Source organism: Pseudorasbora parva, chromosome 19, assembly GCF_024679245.1.
Source record: "Pseudorasbora parva isolate DD20220531a chromosome 19, ASM2467924v1, whole genome shotgun sequence".
Taxonomy (NCBI): domain Eukaryota; kingdom Metazoa; phylum Chordata; class Actinopteri; order Cypriniformes; family Gobionidae; genus Pseudorasbora; species Pseudorasbora parva.
Window position 1 is genome coordinate 38,606,156 of NC_090190.1, and position 22,398 is coordinate 38,628,553.

General features: G+C 39.5%; 1 protein-coding gene and 1 long non-coding RNA gene across 2 annotated transcripts; one reads left to right on the top strand and one right to left on the bottom strand.

Moving 5' to 3' along the window:
* The first annotated feature begins 5,224 nt into the window (after positions 1-5,224).
* LOC137047406 (C-type lectin domain family 4 member F-like) lies at positions 5,225-12,715 on the top strand. Its single transcript, XM_067425036.1, has 7 exons — positions 5,225-5,328; positions 5,890-6,012; positions 6,645-6,704; positions 6,950-7,021; positions 7,141-7,292; positions 7,453-7,565; positions 12,422-12,715. The coding sequence occupies exons 1-7, from the start codon at positions 5,253-5,255 to the stop codon at positions 12,582-12,584; spliced, it is 759 nt and encodes a 252-aa protein (XP_067281137.1). The 5' UTR covers positions 5,225-5,252; the 3' UTR covers positions 12,585-12,715.
* Positions 12,716-12,974: 259 nt separating this feature from the next.
* Positions 12,975-22,138, bottom strand: LOC137047693 (uncharacterized). Its single transcript, XR_010899226.1, has 4 exons — positions 21,761-22,138; positions 21,267-21,338; positions 20,976-21,130; positions 12,975-13,045 (listed from the first exon to the last, which is right to left on the bottom strand). It is a non-coding gene; the product is annotated as an uncharacterized lncRNA (long non-coding RNA).
* Between the last annotated feature and the right edge of the window lie 260 nt (positions 22,139-22,398).

The following is a 22,398-nucleotide window of genomic DNA, read 5'->3' on the forward strand; positions in this document are numbered from 1 at the left end:
ACAATTTGTTAAAGTATCTGTGCATTGCAGATTTTGTAATAATTTTTAAGTATTATTATATATATTTTAAAATATATGTTAAATGCATTTTAAAAATCTTTTTGCAGGCTAAAATAACATGCAAATGTTAGTCCCCGTGCAGAAGGCCATCTTCACAAATCATAAAGTTGTAAAAACTGAAAAAATCGAGGAGACAGAAGCAAATGTGTCAGCGTTGCACATAACCCCCAGAATCCCCAGTTTAATTAATGTATATATATACATTGTTTTCCCATAAAGCTTAATCAATAAAGTGTTTTTCCCCCTTATTAAACAAGTGTCATTATTTATTTTTCTCTGTTGTCAAAACAATGCACATTTAACTTTTTCGTTTCTTTTCTTTTTTCTTCACATAAACTACCAGTAGTACATTTGAGCTTTTTCACATTGCTCCTTTAAATCTACTCAGATAAGTCAAAAGGTATTTTATGCATCACACATGACTGGAAATAGCCTGGATGCCAGCTGAACTTAGCCCCGCCCACAATTTTTTTAGGTCGGGCAATTCGGTCTGGCCTTGCTCCATAGAGAAGTGATTATCCCCGAACAGAAACTGTTCGGACCAATGAAATCATCAGGGCGGGCTTTAGCCGATGACGGACAGATGATAAACAGTAACGTAATCATCACGTCATCAAAGGGGCTTGGATTATATTTGTTTGAATCCTAAACGGAGAGCTTGTTTGTATCTGCATTCACCTTCACAATTTCTCTCAGAAATGATGATCATGTTGGGTAAGTACTCTGTGTATCATTAAAAAGATCGTGTATTCCAGCCTGATTTCAGCGCGCGTGCAAACAGGGTTGCCAAGTTTTTACAACAAAATGCGGCAACTACTAGGGGGGTTCTCCAGTGAAAAAATGGCGTTTGGGGGGGTAAAATGTGTGTTATTTTCGCAAGGTTGCCTGCTATCACATAATAGTCGCTTCAACCCGCAGACATAGAAAAGAACCCACGGAAAAAACGCGGACTTGGCATCACAGTGCAGTTGAGCTCTGTTGACATTTGACAATGCATCGCTTCGTTGCTCTGATTGGTTGTAGGTCCGTCCAATTTATGTCTTTCCTGGTTCGGTTGAAACACGCCCCATAATCACAGCCCAATGGAGCAGTTTCAGAATCATATTCTGACTAGAGTTGAGTATGACCACATCAGGCTAGACTGGAAAGGTTTAAGGCCTAAGAACCTGAGAAATATATGTGAACCATATAAATGTAACATTCTAGTTACTGATCTTATAGACAGAACTATCCTCGTGTTACATTAACACAAAGTTTTCCCACTGCATTGGCAGAAAAGAGGATAATATTACATTCATTCCTTTGCACTGGAATGCCCATTTTAAACATTGTGAGTTTATATTTATATATACAAAAGCAACATAACAAAAAAAACAAGTTTAATATAAGTAAACTAATAATTAATGTTCTGGTAACTGGAGCCTGAATTAATCAAATTAAATGCATTTCACAAGTAGCTACATTGTGTCACAAAATTGCGGAAGAGCCACATATTCAATATCTTCAAAAACGCAACATACAAAAAAAAAAGACAAAATAGTTGCATAATAATAGGAATTATATGACTAGTGGGAATATTGCTTAGTTATTATGAATGTTACGGGCCTACCTGTTAAACGGGAAAAATTGAGGAGACAGGAGCAAACCTAGCAAACATGTCAGCGACTGTAAGGGCGCCAGTTCATTTTCATAATAAGAGTCCCGATCTCACTCAGCAACAGACAATGATCTACACGCAGACAGTTTTCAGCAGGGCATATACCAAAGTCTTCTTTATTACAATTAAAACCAGAAAATTAAACTTTTTTCAGAATCACAACTTTACCCAAAATGTGTACATAGGGTGTCACATCAACAGAGTGCACCAAACACCATCTGCTAGTTATTGGACACCAAAATGAATGTATTTATCAATGTACAAAAACTTAAAAGCTGTGTAGCCTTTTCAGATGATGATATGTTTATTAAAATGTTTACTTGGTTGTAGTTCTAGCTCTACAAAACACTTAGAGGAGACATTCTAAAATGCTTAACGTGAACAAATGCTTTATGTGCTGGCCTAATCTAGTAAAACAACCAACCTAACTCAGGAAATATACTATGTACAAAAAATCTGATGATTTGTACATGTATACTTCATTAGTATGTTTATTCCTGAGTTTGGTTGGTTAATAGGCCTAACACTGTCTTAGTACATAAGCCACATTAAGCGTTTCTTTTAATGGTTTCCTATGGAAGGAAAAATGTAACGTGTAGTTAAACGTGTTGTGTTCATATTCTGGGCTCATCTGATTTGTTTAGTACATCGTATACTTCATTAGTGTTATGCTCCCTGAGTTTGGTCATTTATTAACAATGTCTTAGTACATTAAGCCACGTTAAGCATTTTTTTTTTTTCATGTTAAGCAATTTAGAATGTCGCGTTTAAGGAATAGCGTATCTAGCACCTGGATATAAAGAGTTGAATTAAATTGGTTGCCCTGTTTTTTTTTAAACACTATTTAAAACTTCTTTCTTGGGTTAAATTTCGTATATGCTAGATTCATTCATTTATATTTACCTGTCGTGTATGCTTTGAGTGATCATAAAATAATTGGACGTTAACAACATTGAACTTTTTTTTAAATACATTTTTATATATTATCAAATCACTTACAACATTAAAATATCTATTTTAGTTACTTTATTTGTACTGAAGTGTTAAATATAGGCTAATTGTAGGAAAATTCACAAAGTTTCATGAAAAACAAAAACCTTCTGACTAAACTTTACAATAAATCTTTATTTAAATTGTGTCTGAACTTTGTTTGTGATGATGAGAGGATTTGTAGATAATGGGAAGATTTGTGTAAAACGTAAACTTGAACTACAATTAATTCAGTGTTTTGAGACTGTACTTGTTTTGATCAATATATGACATATGACTGGTTATTATTTTCAACATAAATGCCTGTAAATGGTAAAAAAGATTAATGTTGTTTCTTCTTTATCTCTCTCCAGAATAAAATGCTACTGTAAAGCCTAGTCGAAGCCGATGCACATATTTACCAGGAATTGCTGCAAATATAGTGAAACTGCTGTCTGTCCTGCTTAATCCTATTCAAACAGATTTACCGTGCGGAGTTGTTTGGAACAAAAAAAGAGTCTTAGATAAATGCAAATGAAATGTTGTCCCACTTTCCAGAAGAGGGTGAATCTGTACAGCTCATGCCTCAGATACTCCACCAAAAACTTGAACATCTGGTTTTGATTATCATCTTTATCGCAATCTTATCAGTCTAAACTTCTGATATATGGTTTTCTGAGCAGACGTCCCGTGAGTATTAAACAGTTCTCTTTCATATCTTATTGTGCTTAAACTGTCAAATACACACCAGGTTATGCCTTGGTCAGCAGTTGTGGATGGGGCCTCTTATGTGACATCACATTGTGTGGAAACTGCAAACGCTTTTGCTGAGACACTGCTTATGATTTATGAGTTGTTGTTTTTTTTTAAAAGGAGTGGGTGGATTTTTACTATTAGGGTGGTTGTGTACACACATTGCCAACACACATTTCTGTAAAAAAGATTTTGCATAATGGTTCCCCTTTAAAATTGTCTTTCAGGAGTGATTTCCTTAGATGGGTAAAAATTTTTTTTTTTTTTATTACATTTGAAAAGACGGATTTCAATTGTATCACCTATTCATCCACATGAGCTATAGGTGCTTGGACCTATGGATTTCATAATTAAGCAAACTCCAACAACACAATGACAGGTCCTTTAAAGCTGCACTATGTAGTATTTTTGCAGTAAAATATCCAAAAACCACTAGGCCACTGTTATAATTTATAATAGGCCATTTTGTTCAGCAATATCACAACTGTTTCCAACTATTTGTAAATTGTGAGAAAATTGCTATTTTAACCAAGGAGCCAGGACATCTGAGCATAGCGCCTGAGGGATTCGGCGATCAATTGCATCATATCTGCGTTACCCTCGGTTTTCTGTTTTATTTGGCAGAAACTCTTTACTCTCACTGCAGTGTGAACAGCAAGTGTCACAGCAGCCTCCAAGCAAACTCACAGAATAACATCATAACATAATTTTAAACACACTTAAATATATCTACTACGATAAACAGAGCAGCATTACCTCATACTCACGACCGGAAAAGCAGAAATGGCGCCCGCGATTGTGTCCTGACCCATCATAATAAAAGTCCCATTGCTTGTGAGCCGTGTATTTGCGTTACAATAACTCCAGCGGCCTCGCTCAGCTCCACAACACTCTGTCCTGCTCTGCTTCATACCACAGTAATGTTAATGATCACATTCATGAACATGAGTCCTATCTGGACTGACTGTGAGGTGAAGACCACATGTCCCAAGATGCTGCACTCAATCTTGGCATCACCAACTACGCCTTTGTTTTAAATAGGCACCCTCAATGGACGTAAAAAGTACATAGTGCAGATTTAAGTGTAACTGATGTTGCTTTGCAGTGATGTTTGACTGAACAAGGATATTCCAAATTACATATACATGCTCCTTTAATTCCTTCATCTGTTTCCTTTTCTTGCATCTAAAGAGGAATGACCTACATTATACAAGACAAGGAAACAAGGATGTGTGCTTTCCTCCCATAACCATCAGTTAAACTTTGTGTAACTTGTGCCACAGTAGAATTTGTGTTGGCTTGGACCAGACAGGTATCCTTCATTGTCCTCGTCCATCGATGAGCCTTGGGCGCCCAACACCCTGTCGCCAGTTTGTCCCTCCTCAGACACAAAATTCTCATCACTGCTGAGCGGGAGCAACATACAAGCCTTCTCGTTTCAGAGATACGCTGACCCAGTCGCCCTGCCGTTACGATTTGGCCCTTGTCAAAGTCGCTCAGATCTTTATTCTTGCCCATTTCTACTGCATCCAACACATTTATTATGAGATCGGATTATTTGCTTAATATCTAATCCTCTCAGACCTTAATATGTGGCCTTGTTAGATGATCACTTTACTTGTTGTAATAATTTGGCTCATCAGTGTATATCATTCATGCAATAAAAGTTGCTAGATTTGTTCTTCAGACTCATAACTTCAGTATTATAACTGTATGTATTAAAGAGAATGACATTTTATGTGTCTTCCTTATTCTGAACAAACTCAAGCAACACTTTAGTCTCAGCGGACGTGTCTTCTGTCCGGCTTATAAAATGGATTCAATCTATGAAAATTCTGATATCACACTTTCAAAGGTTGCTTCAGATAAAAACTGCTCTCAACACAAAGGTAAGGATGGGATGTTATCAGTTTATGCATTATAAAGATTTGCATTGCAGATGCACTGCACTAAAAGATTTAGCACTGCAGTAACTGTGCAGTTTCGTATGCTTATTTAACAATTACATATCTAGCAGATGCTTTTTGTCAAAAGCGGCTTATATTGCATACAAGGTATACATATTATCAATTAATTCGTTACCTGGGAATCAAACACCATCATTTAAATAAAATAATCGTCCTTCCTGTAGCTCAGACAGTAGATCGTGATGATCCCAACACCAAAGTCATGGGTTCAGAATACAAATAAAGTCCACATACAGTATTAAATATACTATAATATATATAATATTAGAAGTGTTAATAATCTTTTTGGGTAACTGAAAGGTTGAACTGAGTTCTCAGGACTAGAGTACAATTAATAAAATGTGAGGTTGGGTCAGTGTGTTGAAAATGTATTTTACTGAAATAAACCCAGTGTAAATTCAGGATTAGTTCCAGACAGCAATGCTGCAATGATTCAAGGGTTCAGAAATAACTTCCTTTATCTCATCAAATGTCTAACCACAGGTAACTCCACTGTAGAGCAAGAGAGAAAGGTCACTTCTCCTAAGTGGACTAAAGTTCTTCTGACTCTTCTGGGTCTCTCTCTGGTTTTTGCTCTTGGAGGTCTCTGCGCTCTCTGGATGATTTGTGAGTATATCTGATTCTAGATCTGTGCTCTGTTCAGTGTGGATGGACTGAGTTACTGTAAGTACTTCTGCTGTAAGACCTTCGTTCATCTTCGGAACACAAATGAAGATATTTTAGTTGAAAGCTGATGGCTGAGAAAGGCTTCAGATAGGCCTCCATTGGCATTCAGTATATTTCCACTCACAAGACCCATAAAGGCATTACAAACATTGATACAAAGTCCATCTCACTACAGGGGCTGTAGAGTAATTTGATGAAGCGACGAGAATAGTTTTTGTGAATGAGTAATTGACGTGAACTTGATGCATTCGCGAGAATATGATGCAGATCCGCCGTTCGATACATGACCCAGAAGCGAGGATGAGCGCTGCTATAGCGTGAGTTCACGTCCGAGACCTACACGGAAGACAATAACTTGGTGGATAAAGTCATTATTTAGATTTTTTTGTGCACAAAAACTATTCTCGTCGCTTCATCAAATTATTGTACAGCCCCTGTTGTGAGATGGACTTTGTATCAATGTTTTTAGTGCCTTTATGGATCTTCCGAAGATGAACGAAGGTCTTACGGGTGTCCAATGACATGAGGCTGAGTAATTAATGAAATAATTTTCATTTTTTTCTCTTAATCAGATAATCATAAGGTCGCTGATTTCGAATCACAGAATGAGCAGCACATCATCAACAGCACAGGTGAGAAAACTATATTTCATAAACGCTAGAGCACAGACATGTTTCATTAACAGTGTTGAGTGTTCACTGAACTGACCGTGTGAGAAACTTTATCTGCTTTATCTGCCAAGTTATGATGAGAGAACTAAAGGAACTTAAAACAAACTACACCAAAGTTAAAGAAGAACTTCTGCTTTATGTTTTAATCATTTGAGCATCTAAAAATGCTACAGTCTGTTCTGACTTTTTTTCTGAATTTTCACCAGCGATGAAGAACGAGTTTAATGATCTTAGAGTCAGATACAACACACTCAGAGAACGGATGTCCTTTTACGATGGTGAGTGTCAGTTTAAAAGCTTAGTGTGAATATTTTTGCACATGGTAATCTAATCCAAACAATAAAAAGTTTAAAAGAGTTTAATTACATTTTTTATTATTATTAATCATCATTCACAGTTCCGTCTTGTAATCTCTCTGTGGATGGCTGGATAGCTTGTCGTGGAAAGCTGTATTTATTCAGCTCTAATGAACTGAACTGGTGGAGCAGTCGAGATGTCTGTGTTTCAAAAGGAGCCGATCTGGTGACCATAACCAGCCAATCAGAACAGGCAAGGCAGACTAGGAATTAATTGATAGTTTATGTAAGCATAATGCACTTATATCACGTCAACTGAAAGTCAAGTTTTGATCACACAGATGATTCATTTTAAAGTTTACTATACCACACAATTATTTGACAGTATCACCTATGTATATTTTCTCCTTTAGGATTTCCTGGTCTCTAAAATTAAAGCGTCGCACTGGATTGGTCTCAATGATCTGGACACTGAAGGACACTGGGTTTGGGTGAATAACCAAACTCTCACTGAAACTGGAGTACAGTAAGAACTCATGTGTGATCTGTTTTTTAGCTATTTATTTTGTTTTCTCAAATGGCATGGATCCCCAAATGGTCCTCTGTTGGTCATATAATAATGTTCCTGATATGACTTTAAGGGACATTCCATTTTGGTTATTCTGTGGTCACATGGCAATGTTTTAAAGAGGATATTTGGGACATTAACATACTGTTCTCTGTTAGTCAGATGAGGATGTTTCATTCGGGACTGCACTGCAAAATATCTTGTTTAGTGCAGTGATCTCTACACTATATTCCCATAATGTTTGCAGGACCTTTAGGGGACTGACCTAGAATGCTATTGTTTGGTCCTATTTAGGTCCTTCCATCATGTTTACTGAATGTTTTCAGAACATGTTTGTGTGAATCAATGTACACCCGGCTAGGTCAGTAAAACACAGATTTGCACAATAGTTGCTTCTCAAAGATGGATCAATACCAGCTGTTTTTCCAACTTCATATTCAGAACATGTAGGTACTGCACATTATATTTTGTAAATGTATGTAAATTGTGACTTTGTGTGACTGTGCTTGTTAGCATACTTGCAGCTAATGAGGCTAAAGTTACCATTGCCTTTGACTATATTTACAGAGATCAGATCCATTTCATTAGTTTTAGGTCTAAGAAGTAATAAAACATCTCAGGTTATGACTGTAACCCTAGTTCCCTGAGAAGGGAATTAGATGCTGCATCGATGACACTTTGGGAGCGCCCCTGCTTGATTGCCTCTGATGCACGTATGTAAACTAGTCCTCTGGTGGGGGTGAACATCATGGGTGGGTATAAAATAATAAAAGCACATCTGGTTTGACCAGCAGTAGCTTCGACTAGCTGAAGCAAGGCGATATCAGGGATGCCGGGGGTATGGCCCGGAAACGCAGCATCTCGTTCCCTTCTCAGGTAACTAGGGTTAGACTTGTAACCTAAAACATACTTTCGAGGGAACTCACAATGTGTCAATGTCGCTTTTGGAACGATAATACCAAACACCATAATTACAAATGCCTGTATGTGAAACCACGGCAACTAGGTCATAAGCACTTGAAGTGGAACTCCCCAAATTAGGGCTTCAGAGGCTGCCCTGCCTCTGGTAGAATGAGCTCTGACCGCCAGCAGACACGGCATGCCAGAGACCCCATAAGCAAGAGATATAGCCTCGACAATCCATAAATAGATCCCTATCTGCCTGATTCTCTACATTTCAGGTACCACTATCTGAAATGGAAGAGATGGAACAGGTTTGCAATGTCTCCTGGACCCTATAAGTCTAGGGGACGTTACCTTTGCCACGCAGAGCCTCCCCTTTCTTGACACTCGCTTCTTTGCACTGTATGCTTCCACAAGCAGAATGAAGCGAAGCACACTGCTCTCCTTTTCCAATCTCTTTCAGTCTGACAACCCTAACCAAAAATAATAATCAACAGATGCACAGGAAATAGAAATGTACAGTTGTAAAGAGAATTAAAAATAATAAAATGATGATATATATATATAGATGAAATAACAATAACCAAAGATAAGAACAAATATAAACTAAAACATAAAATAAGAATATAAAAAGAATAAAAAGACCATGAATAGATAAGATAAGATAAGGTGGAATCAGTCCGACGTACTGCGGCACCGTACTCATTCAGTAAATGCACAGCTAAACAGATGTGTTTTGAGTCTGGATTTGAATGTGGCTACTGTTGGAGCACATCTGATCTGTTCAAGAAGCTGGTTCCAACTGCGGCTGGCATAATAGCTAAAAACAGACTCTCCTTGCTTTGAGTGAACTCTTGGTATTTCTAACTGACTTGATCCTGGTGATCTGACTGATCTATTTTTGTATTTTGGGTTTGTATTTAATCAGCATATCTGCAATGTATTGAGGTCCTAGGTCATTGAGTGGTTTATAAACAAGTAATAGTTTTTTAAAAATCAATCATAAATGTAACTGGAAGCCAGTGTAAAGAGCACTCTGTATGAGCTGCAGCTGTCTAATGGTCTTTTTGGGAAGGCCGGTGAGAAGACCATTACAGTAGTCCACCCTACTGGTGATGAAAGCATGAACGGGTTTCTTTTTGGAAAAGTCTTGCCTGGAAACAAAGCATCTAATTTTTGCAACATTTTTCAGATGGAAGTATGCTGATTTGGGTATTGCTTTGACATTAATACTGAAACTCAGGTCTGACCCCCAAATCACACCAAGATTCCTGACTTGATTTTTTGTTGTAAGACATTTAGCCTCAAGATATGCGTTCACCTTGAGAATTTCATCTTTGTTTCCAAATGTAGTGGTTTCAGTTTTGTATTTGTTTAACTGAATATATTTTTGGCACATCCAGTTGTTAACATCATCAATGCATTTGCACAGGGAGTCAATGGGGCTGTAGTCATTAGGTGACAGTGCTAAGTAGATCTGGGTGTCGTCCGCATAGCTGTAGTAAGCAGTTTTGTTATTTTTTATTATTTGGCTCAGTGGCAGTATATACAGGTTGAATAGGTAGTGCAAAAATTGACCCTTGTGGGACTCCGCAAGTCATAGATTTCCACTCAGACTTATGGTCTCCTATACTCACATAATAACCTCTCCCTTCTAAGTGTGAGCTGAACCATTTGATGACCATCCCAGAAGTAGTGAAGAGTTTCCATTGCAAGGCATAAAGCTTCCTCATAGCTGGAGCTGTGGAATGTAACATGGTCTCCACAGCCTCAGTTGAGAGACCAGCATTTATGAGTTGGGCCCCCTCAGAGGCCAAACCAACAGGTTCCAAATCTCGGGGTGTGGGTGAAATATTGTGCCCCAATTCTGAGACAAAAGGTTTCTCCTGATCAGAATCTCCAGGGGAAAACTGTCGAAGATAGGTATCAGGTTCACAAGCCAAATTTGGCTTGGCCAACGTGGTACTACCAGCAGTAGGCTTTTTCCATCCCGGCTGACTCTTTCCAGAATCCTGGGAGCAAAGCAACAGGCGGAAATGGATGAGTAAGGGAAAACCAAAGGGGACAGTGCGTTGTGTACTGAGATGCAAACACTTCCACTTCAGCTCAGGCGTAAATTCTCCAAATATTCTCCACCCCCTTGGGATAGTGTCTCCAATCCCCTGGCCTCAGTCCCTGCCTTGTCAGGGTGTCTGCTCCTATATTTTTGGTACCCTGGGATATACACTGCCCTCAGAGATAGTATCTTACTCAGAGAAATCTAGTGCACCAGTTTGCATAGTGGACGCAAGCACAGACCCCCCCGATGTGTTATTTGATCGTACAAAAACATGATGGCCTCTCAGGTCTGGGAGGAAGTATTTCAACGCATTGAAGAGCGTCGTCATCTCCAGGCAGCTTTATGTTTATGTGCCACAAAAAATGATGACTCCTCCACAGACCCTAAGCTGAGCAGCCTTCTATTACTGCTACCCAGCCAGTGAGGAAAGCGTCTGTCAAGAGTGAAACTACCTAAATTATCAATCTTTATTTCAGACAGATTCAACCATAAGTGTCTCTCAGTAGCCACCAGGGCTGCCATAGGCCGCTCTATTGCTCTGGAGGTCTCCTTGGTGGCCCTGAAAGACAAATCAGTGGCCCGACAAAGCTCTCGAACTTCATCAGGCCCCACCCTCTCGCTTATATCCAAATCCCCCAACAGGTCAGCCTGATATGCTTGCAAAATTTCCATTGTATGCAAACAGGCGGCGTATGCTTTTTCCACTAGGCTAGATGTTGCTTTCATAGGCTTAGTGAGTAGCACCGAGCCTTCAGGAACGAGGCTGAGCAGGGGACAGAGGTTCTGGCCTGGGCATTGCCCCATAGCCGTATTATTTCAGTCTCTTAATATATAAATAAACATGCACTTGAGGACTGAACAGGCAGGAAGATTATGGCTTATTTCACCTTAGGATTCCCTAACGAGTCACCTCCTATCTTTATATATAATATCCAATATTCCTATCTGCTCTGCTCTCACTATTGTGTTACTATGAATGAAAAGGACAGACAACAATAAATATGACAGACAGTTTCAACATAGAGTGTTTACTGAGGCACAGAAGCTAGCTCTGGTCAAACTTTGCTTTTATCCTTTCTTGATCATGACATCAACCGCTTGTGATGTTCACTCCCACCAGTGGACTAGTTGACATACGTGCTTTCAGACTCAATCACGCAGGGGCGTTCCCAAAGCGTAATTGACGCAGTGTGAGTTTCCCTTGAAAGGGAAGTGCGCTTCTGAATTGTACAGCATTTTTGGGCTAAAAATAAACCTGTTAGTCTCTGAATACAGTAAGAGACAATGGTATCTTTAGCCACCTTTAGAAAGGCAATTTGCAAACACACACATAGTGTAGTACATGTGTGTTCTGGATATGAAGTTGGTCCCTAAGAGTTGGTTTGGATCCATCTTTGAGAAGCAACTTTTGTGCAAATCCTGTGTTTTACTGACCCTCATTTCCAAAGCAGCCGGGTGTACATTGATTCACACAAACTTTTCTGAAAACATTCAGTAAACGTTATGGAAGGACCTAAATAGGACCAAAAAATAAAATTCTATTCTACCTTCATTCCTCTGAAGGTACTGCAAACGTTATGGGAATGTAGTATAGAGGGAATGTGCTATAGGAATGGGCCCCCAAACATTCCCAGAACATCCTGAATGTCCAAATGATGCCCAACCCTTAAAAGAATGCATGACCATCTCAGAATATTCTGGGAACGTTAATAGGTGACGTCCTTGACACCAGTGGGGACGTTCTGAGAACGTTCTAGGAACGTAAAAATTGAATTTCATCTCAATGGTCAAAAAGACTATTTCTTGGTTTAGCCACAGACCAAATGCATTATTACTTGTTTGTGTGTTAAAGGTTCTGGTTCAATGGAGGACCAACTGAACCTGATAACTGGAGAGTAAAGGATCCATCTGGAGAAAACTGTGCTAGTCTGGGAGATCATAATGGCAATTTTAAATCTTGGTTTGATGCTTCTTGTAAAACAGCGAAAAGTTTTATCTGTAAAAAGAAATACTGATTTACTATTATCAGGGATGCATAAAATGTATTTATGCATTTCGCGTCGCGTTGGGTCGGGGTCCTGATCACTCTGTCAGGGTTTATTCTGCGATAACAGCCGGCTGGGTGTACATTATCCCTTACTTAACATCCCAGAATGTTCTGCTGGAAAAGAGGATAACATTCTCTAAAACATTTGAAAAGAATTTATAATATCAATAAAAAACAGTATCTCTAATGTCAAGTTTTATTATACACCATGTTTTATTTTTGTTCCCAGAATGTTCCTCCAAAAGACACAATCTTTCAGATCTTTAAAATAATTTTAAAGTTTTTTAGATGTTGTAACATTGCTGAAACATTATGCTCCCCATACAGTTTACTACATACAGTGTATGTAGTAAAATATGTTCAAATATGCACTTTGTCTTCTGGTGCGTCTTCATTGTCTTGACACATGGATGGTCCTTCATTGTCTCCCTGAATATATAATAATATAATTTAAAACCAAAACAATTTCTGCTTGCTCAAAGGAAATATGTTTTGTTTTTATTGTATATATTTTATATTTGTGCAAATAAACTAAACCAAACAAAACTACAGTGTCACTGTAATTCTGTAATTCAGTGGGTCAGCTAATTATTTCAAGATTTCAGCCAACATAGCTTTCTTGCTAGTCCAGAACTTTTGTTTAACTATCTAAAGCTAATAAATTAGATCTTTTTCATCTTTAATCTAAGAATGGTTTTATGAATCTTAGGTGTTCAAGTTAAAGTTCATTTACTTCTGACCATAATCAGTGTTCTTGCTTAGGGTTAGGATTAGGGTTAGGGTTAGGGTTAGTGGGATTATATAATAACAATGGAAATTAAAGCTGTAAGAATCATTTTGTCTAGATGTATTCCAGATTTTGTCCAATTAATGTATGTCGGATTTATTGTTATAAGGATATACTGTATAAGATCCTGATAATCCATTGTCAGCATTTGATAGTTTGTCCCCTTTGGTGGACAAACATGTGTAGAGTGAAGAATGTTAAGGCAATATGGACTGAGAAAGATTTGAGAGAGATGTGGCAGAGGGTACAGCAAACAGAACTGGGAAACTGGAGGATTAGGAGGTCAGCTGCAAATTAAGAATTAACTAAAATTAATAGGAAAAAGAAAATAATATTTTATGTTATGTTCAAATAAGTATATAAAACTATGCCTTTATTTTGAATAGGCGCCCTCTAGCGCTGTGTTTCCCAACCGGGGTGCCGTGTAAAAGGGGCCGGCAAGCACTTGCAACGTGGTTCATCTCACATCTGATGACGCATCTTTAATATGGGTTGTAACTTGAAATAATGCTCTATGTATGTTTCTGTCGATGGATACACGCAGCGATAATAAAAGAAAAACGTGAGCAAAACGGCCTCTCTTTGTAAACTGTTCAATGCATGCGAGTGCTGCCGTATGACCAGTCATTTTTGCCGTTATCACCTGGGCGAATGAGAACTCGTGCTCGTCTTATAGCGCACAAATATTGAGTTCTCTTTCAAGTCTTGTGCTTAAACAGACAAAAACACAACAAAAAGTATGTCAAGATCCACCCTGATGACTATCCTAGCAGACATAGTCTGAATATGCCTTAAGTGAACTTTATACAGTCGAGAAAGACGAGGATATATGCCTGTATTAGGTCTTAAAGGGGCAGTCGCCTTTACTGCTGTCAGTTTAATGTCAAACAAAAGATAAGGACATCACTCACTGCTCTTGACTGAATAGCTTTTGTAAGTTTAATAAGGATTTATCTTTAATTTAAACAGTTAAATATGCAGTTATTTTACATTTGATTATTTATTCAATTTAACTATTAGACCTACCTGAAAAACCTGAAAAGCACTGTTTATGTTATTAGTATCTTTGCTCAATAGTATTTATTTGTGCTGCTGTTTGTATTTAAGTTATTTGTTCTTATTTTCTTTATTTTTCTTTATTCCTTTTTTTCCCCTGAACATATAGCAAATACCGAACTGTACTGAAACCGTGAACCTCAAACCGTGATACAAACCGAACCGTGAGCAATCTGTACCGCTACACCCCTGCCTGCGAGGATTTTCAAAGGGTGCCATGACTGAAAAAAGGTTGGGAAACACTGCTCTAGCGGACGTAAAAATGACATAGTGCAGCTTTAAAGACTATATAAAAACTCTATAGGTGATGTAGATTTTGATGAGTGGCCTAAAGTGAAAAACACCTTTAGACAAATAGGCAGTACCAATTTTTATTTTATTTTTTACTACTTTTTTTGTGAAATCTGATGTTTGAGAAAATATAAGGGGACACTTGATCAATGTTTTTTATTCAGTCATTTATTTAATTTTTTACTGAACTGTACCATAAATGTGTCCTATGGTGTGACAGCAAACATTAAACATTAGACAATCTTTGCTGTCAGCCTTTCAAAACTGCTGAAAATTACACCACTTTAAGGGTGCTTTCACACCTACCTTGTTTGGTCCGGATTTTCGGACTTTTCAGTTTGTTACGAACCAAAATTACAGGTGTGAAACCTCCCTCGGACCATTGTCCGGACCAAACAGACGAAATTTGGTCCGACGTCAAGAGGTAGTCTCGGTCCGGACCAAACTGAACAAAGGTTCGGTTAGTTTCTTGTGTGAAAGCATTTTCTGTATAGTTCGGACTTTCAGACCATTTACAGGAAGTTCTGGTGTAGGATTAGTGAAAAAACACAGATTAAACTCACAGCACATGCAGTGATGGAGCGCGCAGCATTTTATCCAGAACCGCTTGTGTAGTCATGTCAGCTCGCGTGAACAGCGTGCTCTGATTTTACTATATGAGTTTCGGTTTATTTATGAGACCGCTCCAGTTCATGTGCAACACAAATGATCACTCCGTCACGGGATGTTATATTATTTATTTAAGCTTATTTATTAAATTCAGGCAAACGATGAAACATTTATTAAAATTAAGATACAAAATAAAGCTTTCTACAAAACAAATCTTAATGAAGTGGTCAAAATTATTTCTGACTCGATGTCTTTGACATATTGCACATCTGTGCACGTTTCATAATCAATATAGCCTAGATGAAATTTAAAAATAACATTGTAATATTTAAACATAACTATAAAATAAAATACATTGTTTGGCTAAAAAGGCTATCTTCTAGGATCGAGCTCCTCGATCCTCTCATGTCGGCGCCGATAAAATGTTTGCAAAACGAGGACGTTCATTTGATGAATTTGCCTTGAGTATAGTTGGTGCTGCAGATAGGAAAAGGGTAGCTTGCTCACTTCAGGTTGGTGGAGAGTTCTTGCCTCAAGTGGAGGAGTTTAAGTATCTTGGGGTCTTGTTCACGAGTGAGGGAAGGATGGAACGGGAGATTGACAGACGGATCGGTGCATCATCTGCAGTAATGCGGGCGATGTACCGGTCTGTTGTGGTGAAGAAGGAGCTGAGCCGTAAGGCAAAGCTCTCGATTTACCGGTCAATCTACGTTCCTACTCTCACCTATGGTCATGAGCTGTGGGTCATGACCGAAAGGACAAGATCCCGGATACAGGCGGCTGAAATGAGCTTTCTCCGCAGGGTGGCTGGGCGCTCCCTTAGAGATAGGGTGAGAAGCTCGGTCACTCGGGAGGAGCTCAGAGTAGAGCCGTTGCTCCTTCACATCGAGAGGAGCCAGCTGAGGTGGCTCGGGCATCTATTTCGGATGCCTCCTGTACGCCTTCCCAGGGAGGTGTTCCGGGCAGGTCCCACTGGGAGGAGACCCCGGGGAAGACCCAGGACACGCTGGAGGGATTATGTCTCCAGGCTGGCCTGGGAACGCCTCGGGGTGCCCCCGGAGGAGCTGGAGGAAGTGGCCAGAGAGAAGGAAGTCTGGGCGTCTCTGCTTAGACTGTTGCCCCCGCGACCCGGCCCCGGATAAGCGGAAGATGATGGATGGATGGATGGATAGTTGGTGCTGCAGATAGTAATGCCATAATATTAACAGTATTGGCAACGATGCGTCTGTTCATTCATTCTTGTCAAAGTTAGCGGCTGAATTGACAACACACTGACGTCAGACGCACGTCCGCTAACAAACCAATCAATGTTAAGATGCAGCCCACATAGATGAAGACGACAGGACGCCAGTGCGTCATGTAAAGTTCTTTGGTGCGCTAACCGTGCATTCACACCGCCGCCGGCGAAAGCGTCAAAATTCGCTCTTGCCGCCCTGACAACAACGCTGTAGAAAGCTCCGTGGACGTGCTGCCGCTCTAACGTAGATCGAATGTTTTTTCTTTTTTTAAACTGTATTTAAAGAGGCCGCAAATCAAACAAGCATATTGATGGATATACTAACCACAAGTAGGGTATAAATTAACTTCATGAAATCATTTAAATGTGAAAGTAAGAATGAATTGCATACCCGCTGAATAGCGAGCGTTCTAGCGCCTGTAAAATAGTGTTGCGCGACTTCTTAACAAATTACACATCACTATGAATGATCTTTTCATAAATGATAGGGAAACCTGCACAGCAATGATCAACCTCTCCTACAATTTGCTTGGGAACTAATGTGGTCGGAACCAAAGTTTACAGTTATCTGGATTTCTCTCAAGCAGAGCACTTCTACATTCTGACTGGTTGCCGCCTGTTGCCGCCGAACCGCGTCATAGCTCATTACCATAAAGTTGAGCTGATTTCAACTCTCCTCGACGCCCAAATCGTCCAAGACGCGCCGCGCCGCGCCGCTCTCGCCGGTGCTCGCCGCCCGGCTCCCATTGAAAATGAATGACTTCCGGCCAGCTTGCCGCCAGCGGTGTGAACGCACAGTAACATAACTGCAATGTGAAAGCAAACCAAAAAGAACCAAATGTCCAAACACAAACTTTGGTTCGGACCTTGGTGCGGCCTTTCAGGTGTGAAAACGCCCTAAGATGGGTGATGATTATATTTCCCCCACTGCATTACTCAACTGTTCATTTAGTGTATTTTGAGATAAAAACAAATCCGTGGTTCTTTATGTTTATCACACCAAAGGACATTCCCACACTAAAGGGCAATAATAAATTCTTCAAATTTGTATAAGAGAAGTTCCCTAAAGGGTCAACCAGCCATAGGCTCCTTCTGACACAATTCTATTGAGCAGCCATTGAATTTTGGGGAACATGCTTCTGGCACCTCAGGCCTTAATTGTGTCATTATAGCATTTCCGTAATGTGGCTGAGAGAATGTTCCTCCTTTGTTATCTTGAAACATTGTTCCAATGTATTAATGACAACTTATAATTACTACCACAACAACATTCCCAAAAACTTCCTCAAAATGTTACAGATCAAATTTTCTCTCTTTGTTAAACTGTGACATTAGAAGAATGTTTTATAAAAAACATCCCATCACCTCAGGACTCAATGATGTTCTTATAACATTCTCCTAATTTGGCTTGATGTTACAACTAACCCAGAGTCTTGATGTTACAACTAAAGGCTGGAATACACTACATGATTTTTTAAAGCTGAACAGATTTCAAAAACACTAGGCATCATACACTTGCCGACTTTGGAAATGGTTACAGAGAAAAGCTGGGCATCATACACTACCAGACTTTAAAAACATCTGGAACACAAACTGAAACAAGCGCCTGGTTGCTAGGAGACGCACGCATGACAGACATAACAGCAAGCATGAGATGTGCAGGAGATGAGCGCGGTAATTTTTGAAGCGACTATCTGTGCGCTGAGCAAAATGTCAACAAAAAGAGCCAAAACGCACTAGACGTGGCCAGTAATGGTCAGATTACAGCGGGAGTTAGAGGTAGGCCTAAGTGTTTTTCTGTGCTGATGAGTCAAAATATTGAGTCTAATCTATAAGTGTGTTCTGTTCGTTTATTGTTATTTTATTTTATTTCATTGCAAAACATGTATAGAGGACAGCTTCGGATTCATGAATAAATAGATAATTAAATCATTTATTTATTTATAACATTGAGTTTTTCATTAAAGAAACACTGTTGTTCGAAGAAGCACACATGCTCTGTTGTGGCTTTGTTTGGAACTACTTTCGTTGACAGTATTGAAGATACTTATACAATAGTTTTGCTGTTTTGATTCCTACACGAGTCTCACACAGACAAGATGAGTGAGCATCGACTAACGCGACCTTGTTTACGTTATTAAAGCTGCACTGGGTAACTTTTCAACCTTCATAATATATTTTCAAGACTCTTGTGATGATACATCGACTTACAATAGGTTGAATGACACGTCTGCCATAGCTTGATGGGGTCTGTATCATTTTTAATCGTACTTTTAAACTTCAGGTTTCGAGTAGTAACCCAAGAAAAAAAAGAACTACAAAATTCGACTGCTTTACGGCATATACGTCACTTCCACCAACACACACACACTTCCAATTCGGACGTGCAAGTCCAACTTTGTTCGTCGGATTATAGTCATGTCCGAAGCAGCACAGACAAATAAGAAAGAAAAGGTTTTGTTGGAGGAAAGCAATAAGAGGAAAAGGAAAAAATGATGGGATTAAAGACAAGACGAGGATCAACATGTGACCAGCGTTTGCTCGTCGGCGTGAGCTGAAGGAGGCGTGCCCGACCGATGCTGTCCTGCTTGTTATGGTGATTACCTACCACTCAAACATTGAACTGAAGTATCATATAGATTCTGTAAAACGGTAACCAATAGACTACTATAATGACGCTGGCTTGTAAACGTGAGCATCATGATTATTTGACGTTTGAAAAAAATAAAACCCATGAAATTCTAATCATATGACATGCTGAAACATATGCCACTGACTGTAACGTTACCTGGGATGAAGACATTTCACACCCGCCGCCAGAAGAACACCTGCATGTGAACTCCTCCTGCAGTGTTCAGGGGAACTGTTAGTGCTGCACCAACCCGCGGGGACGTTTTTATTAAGTTATTTGGCCCATGCCGCACCACTGTTTATATTTTTACAACCCGCCCGCACCCGCGACCATTAAATAGACATACGGGGTCCGCGGGTTATGAGACGACCCGCGCATCTAGTTCAGGGCTATCAGGGTTGTCATGTCAACAAATGCACGCGCGATGGCATCCCCTGTTGTAGGATGACAGAGCTTCCGACAGTAGTTGAGGACATTATTTTTTCCCAACTGTAGGGGGACCCCGAGAGCAAAAGTTGCCAAGTGCTGCTTTAAATAATCTGTTAACATTTATTGTAATAGGCCTACAATTAATAATTCTCAACTATTGACGCGCTTTGATCACGTTTAAACACGTAAGTTAACGTTATCCCGGGAAAGCATTAATGTAAAACCCGTAGGCTAATGGTAAATGACATAATTATTAAATTAAGACAAATGTTTACCTCAGAATTTGGTTTGCGAAATATTATTAGTATTATTATTTGTCTTTGCTGTATCAATAGGCAATATATTATTTAACATGAAGTATATGGCTTCCCTGTAAATGTACAGCAGCGGGCGGCGCGTCAGACACGCTTCTGGTGTGCACAGACCCTGCGTCTCAATCAGCTCCCTAGTTCACTAGTCAGGGCACTGATCAGGACATAAGTCAATGGGCTGACTCCCTGATCAGTGCCCTGACTACTGACCTAGAGAGCTGATTGAGACGCACCCATAGAGTCTTGATGTTACAACTTGCCCAGTCTTATTCTAATAAGAATAAATGCATATTTAATTTCATAATAGGAAAGTAATATCCAAATTAATATTTAATTATTTTAATCTGTTTTAAAATAGGAAGATATATAGACTCACATTATAGTTAAAATGTCTGTCTTGTATTTTATCTCAAAATAAAGGATGTCAATTTCTTCCATATGGAAATGAGTGGAAATAAAATAATCCAGCCTCTTTTTTACACAAGGCAGACATAATGACATACTTTTAAAATATAATTACTGCTGAATAGCGGCCCATTTCAAATGTTTACTTGCTTTTCTTCTTTCTTTTTTTTAGTGGTGATTAAATACATTGCTCTTGTAAATACTTGCCAACATTTCAGTAATAAAGGTTTAGATCTTTAAAATGCTTCCAAATCACATCAAAGCGCAACCGTACGGTGCTCTTCTGTGGTCAACAAGGATAAACAGTGAATTTTGAACTGATATTTTCTTGATAACTCAGAGATGTAGATTCAAATGGCAATTAAATTACCACACGTCCATGTTGTTTGTTAAAAAAAAAAACTGTAATGCGACTGGGGATTTCTAGTAGACAAAAATATACTTTGCCTAAAAGTTTCAGACGTGTAAAAAAAAGGGTAGTTTTTGGTGCTGAAGAAAACAAGTGTTACAACCATGCCCGGCTTTCCCTACTCTTTTTTCCAAGTTGAACTAAAAATACATTATGTTACATAAGTATAAGTGGTAATACGTGCAAAACACACCTGCTCTGCGTGGCTGTTTATGATCACTAGATGTCCTCCTAGACTCACACAGTGATCTCGACTCTGTGTCCAGTTCATCTTGACTGTAGAGAAGTAGTAACACTTTCCCCCAGAGTGAATCCAGTGGACGGCACAAAGTGCACAACCTGTGCTGGCTTTAGTGAAAGAGAGATTATTCAATTGTTCATTATTTCAGACTCAATTTCTCTTTATTTTAATAGTTGAGCTTATTTTCAGTGTGTGTAGTGAATGTCTTTTAACTTTGCACAGGGCTCAAATCGTAAGACGTACGGTTTAATCGGTTCAGCTTTCTAAGTGTCTCCTCATGCTAGCTGTGCAGCGCATCAAACTGTTCTTTGTAATCTGCATCCAAAATAAAGAAGCCAAGTGAAGAGGAGATACTGCTGGATAGCCTAGACCAGGGGTCCCCACACTCGGTCCTGGAGGGCCGCTGTCCTGCAGAGTTCAGCTCCAACCCCAATCAAACACACCTGAAAACAGCTAATCAATGTCTTAATAGGTTTTATAAAGGCATTGATTAGCTGTTTTCAGGTGTGTTTGATTGGGGTTGGAGCTGAACTCTGCAGGACAGCGGCCCTCCAGGACCGAGTGTGGGGACCCCTGGTCTAGACTTTTATGCTATTTTCATTCACAAATCAGAAGTGACATTTTCTGGTTGCTTTATTTCCCTCACCTGTGGCGTTGTTGTCCTGATCAGACACATTGAAATCTGAATTTAAAAAAGCAACAGATGCAACGCAAATAAACAGAATATGAAGTTTTACATTTAGGCATGCAAGATGAGTTTAGATGTAAAATAGTTAAGTGCAGCATGTGTTAGAAGCACCGCCAGGGTACAGACGCCTCCGAGAGCAATGACAAGACCGACACTGAGAACTATCAGAAGAACTTTAGGCCATTTATGCAGCGCAACTTCTTTCTTGAGGGTCTTCTGATCTGTGATTAGAAGTCAGGTGAAGTTTGTGGCAAAGGGGGCGTGGTTCTGCGAGGTCTGCAGCGGGAGAGAGAGCTCAGAGCGGAGCGGCAGGTAAGTAGGTCAAGCACAGATGACGAACACCTGTTTCTGATTGCAGTAATTGGCAGGGAGAGAGCGCATTTAAGCCACGGCCGGGAGAGAGCTGGGAGAGAGTGTTGGACTGGGACTTCGCATGCACAGCAGAGAAACTGACACACTGACACTCTCTCCCAGCTCTCTCCCGGCCGTGGCTTAAATGCGCTCTCTCCCTGCCAATTACTGCAATCAGAAACAGGTGTTCGTCATCTGTGCTTGACCTACTTACCTGCCGCTCCGCTCTGAGCTCTCTCTCCCGCTGCAGACCTCGCAGAACCACGTCCCCTTTGCCACAAAGTTTATAATAATTATCTGTGCAAGTCAAGAGTTTAAAACGAGAACTAAATACAC

What these genes read in the sequence shown, in the direction of transcription:
- LOC137047406 (XM_067425036.1), top strand. Translation starts at nt 5,253, where the DNA reads ATGGATTCAATCTATGAAAATTCTGATATCACACTTTCAAAGGTTGCT. An exon ending in AAACTGCTCTCAACACAAAG is followed by an intron (nt 5,329 to 5,889) that starts GTAAGGATGGGA and finishes GTCTAACCACAG; the next exon opens with GTAACTCCACTGTAGAGCAA. An exon ending in ACGGATGTCCTTTTACGATG is followed by an intron (nt 7,022 to 7,140) that starts GTGAGTGTCAGT and finishes CATCATTCACAG; the next exon opens with TTCCGTCTTGTAATCTCTCT.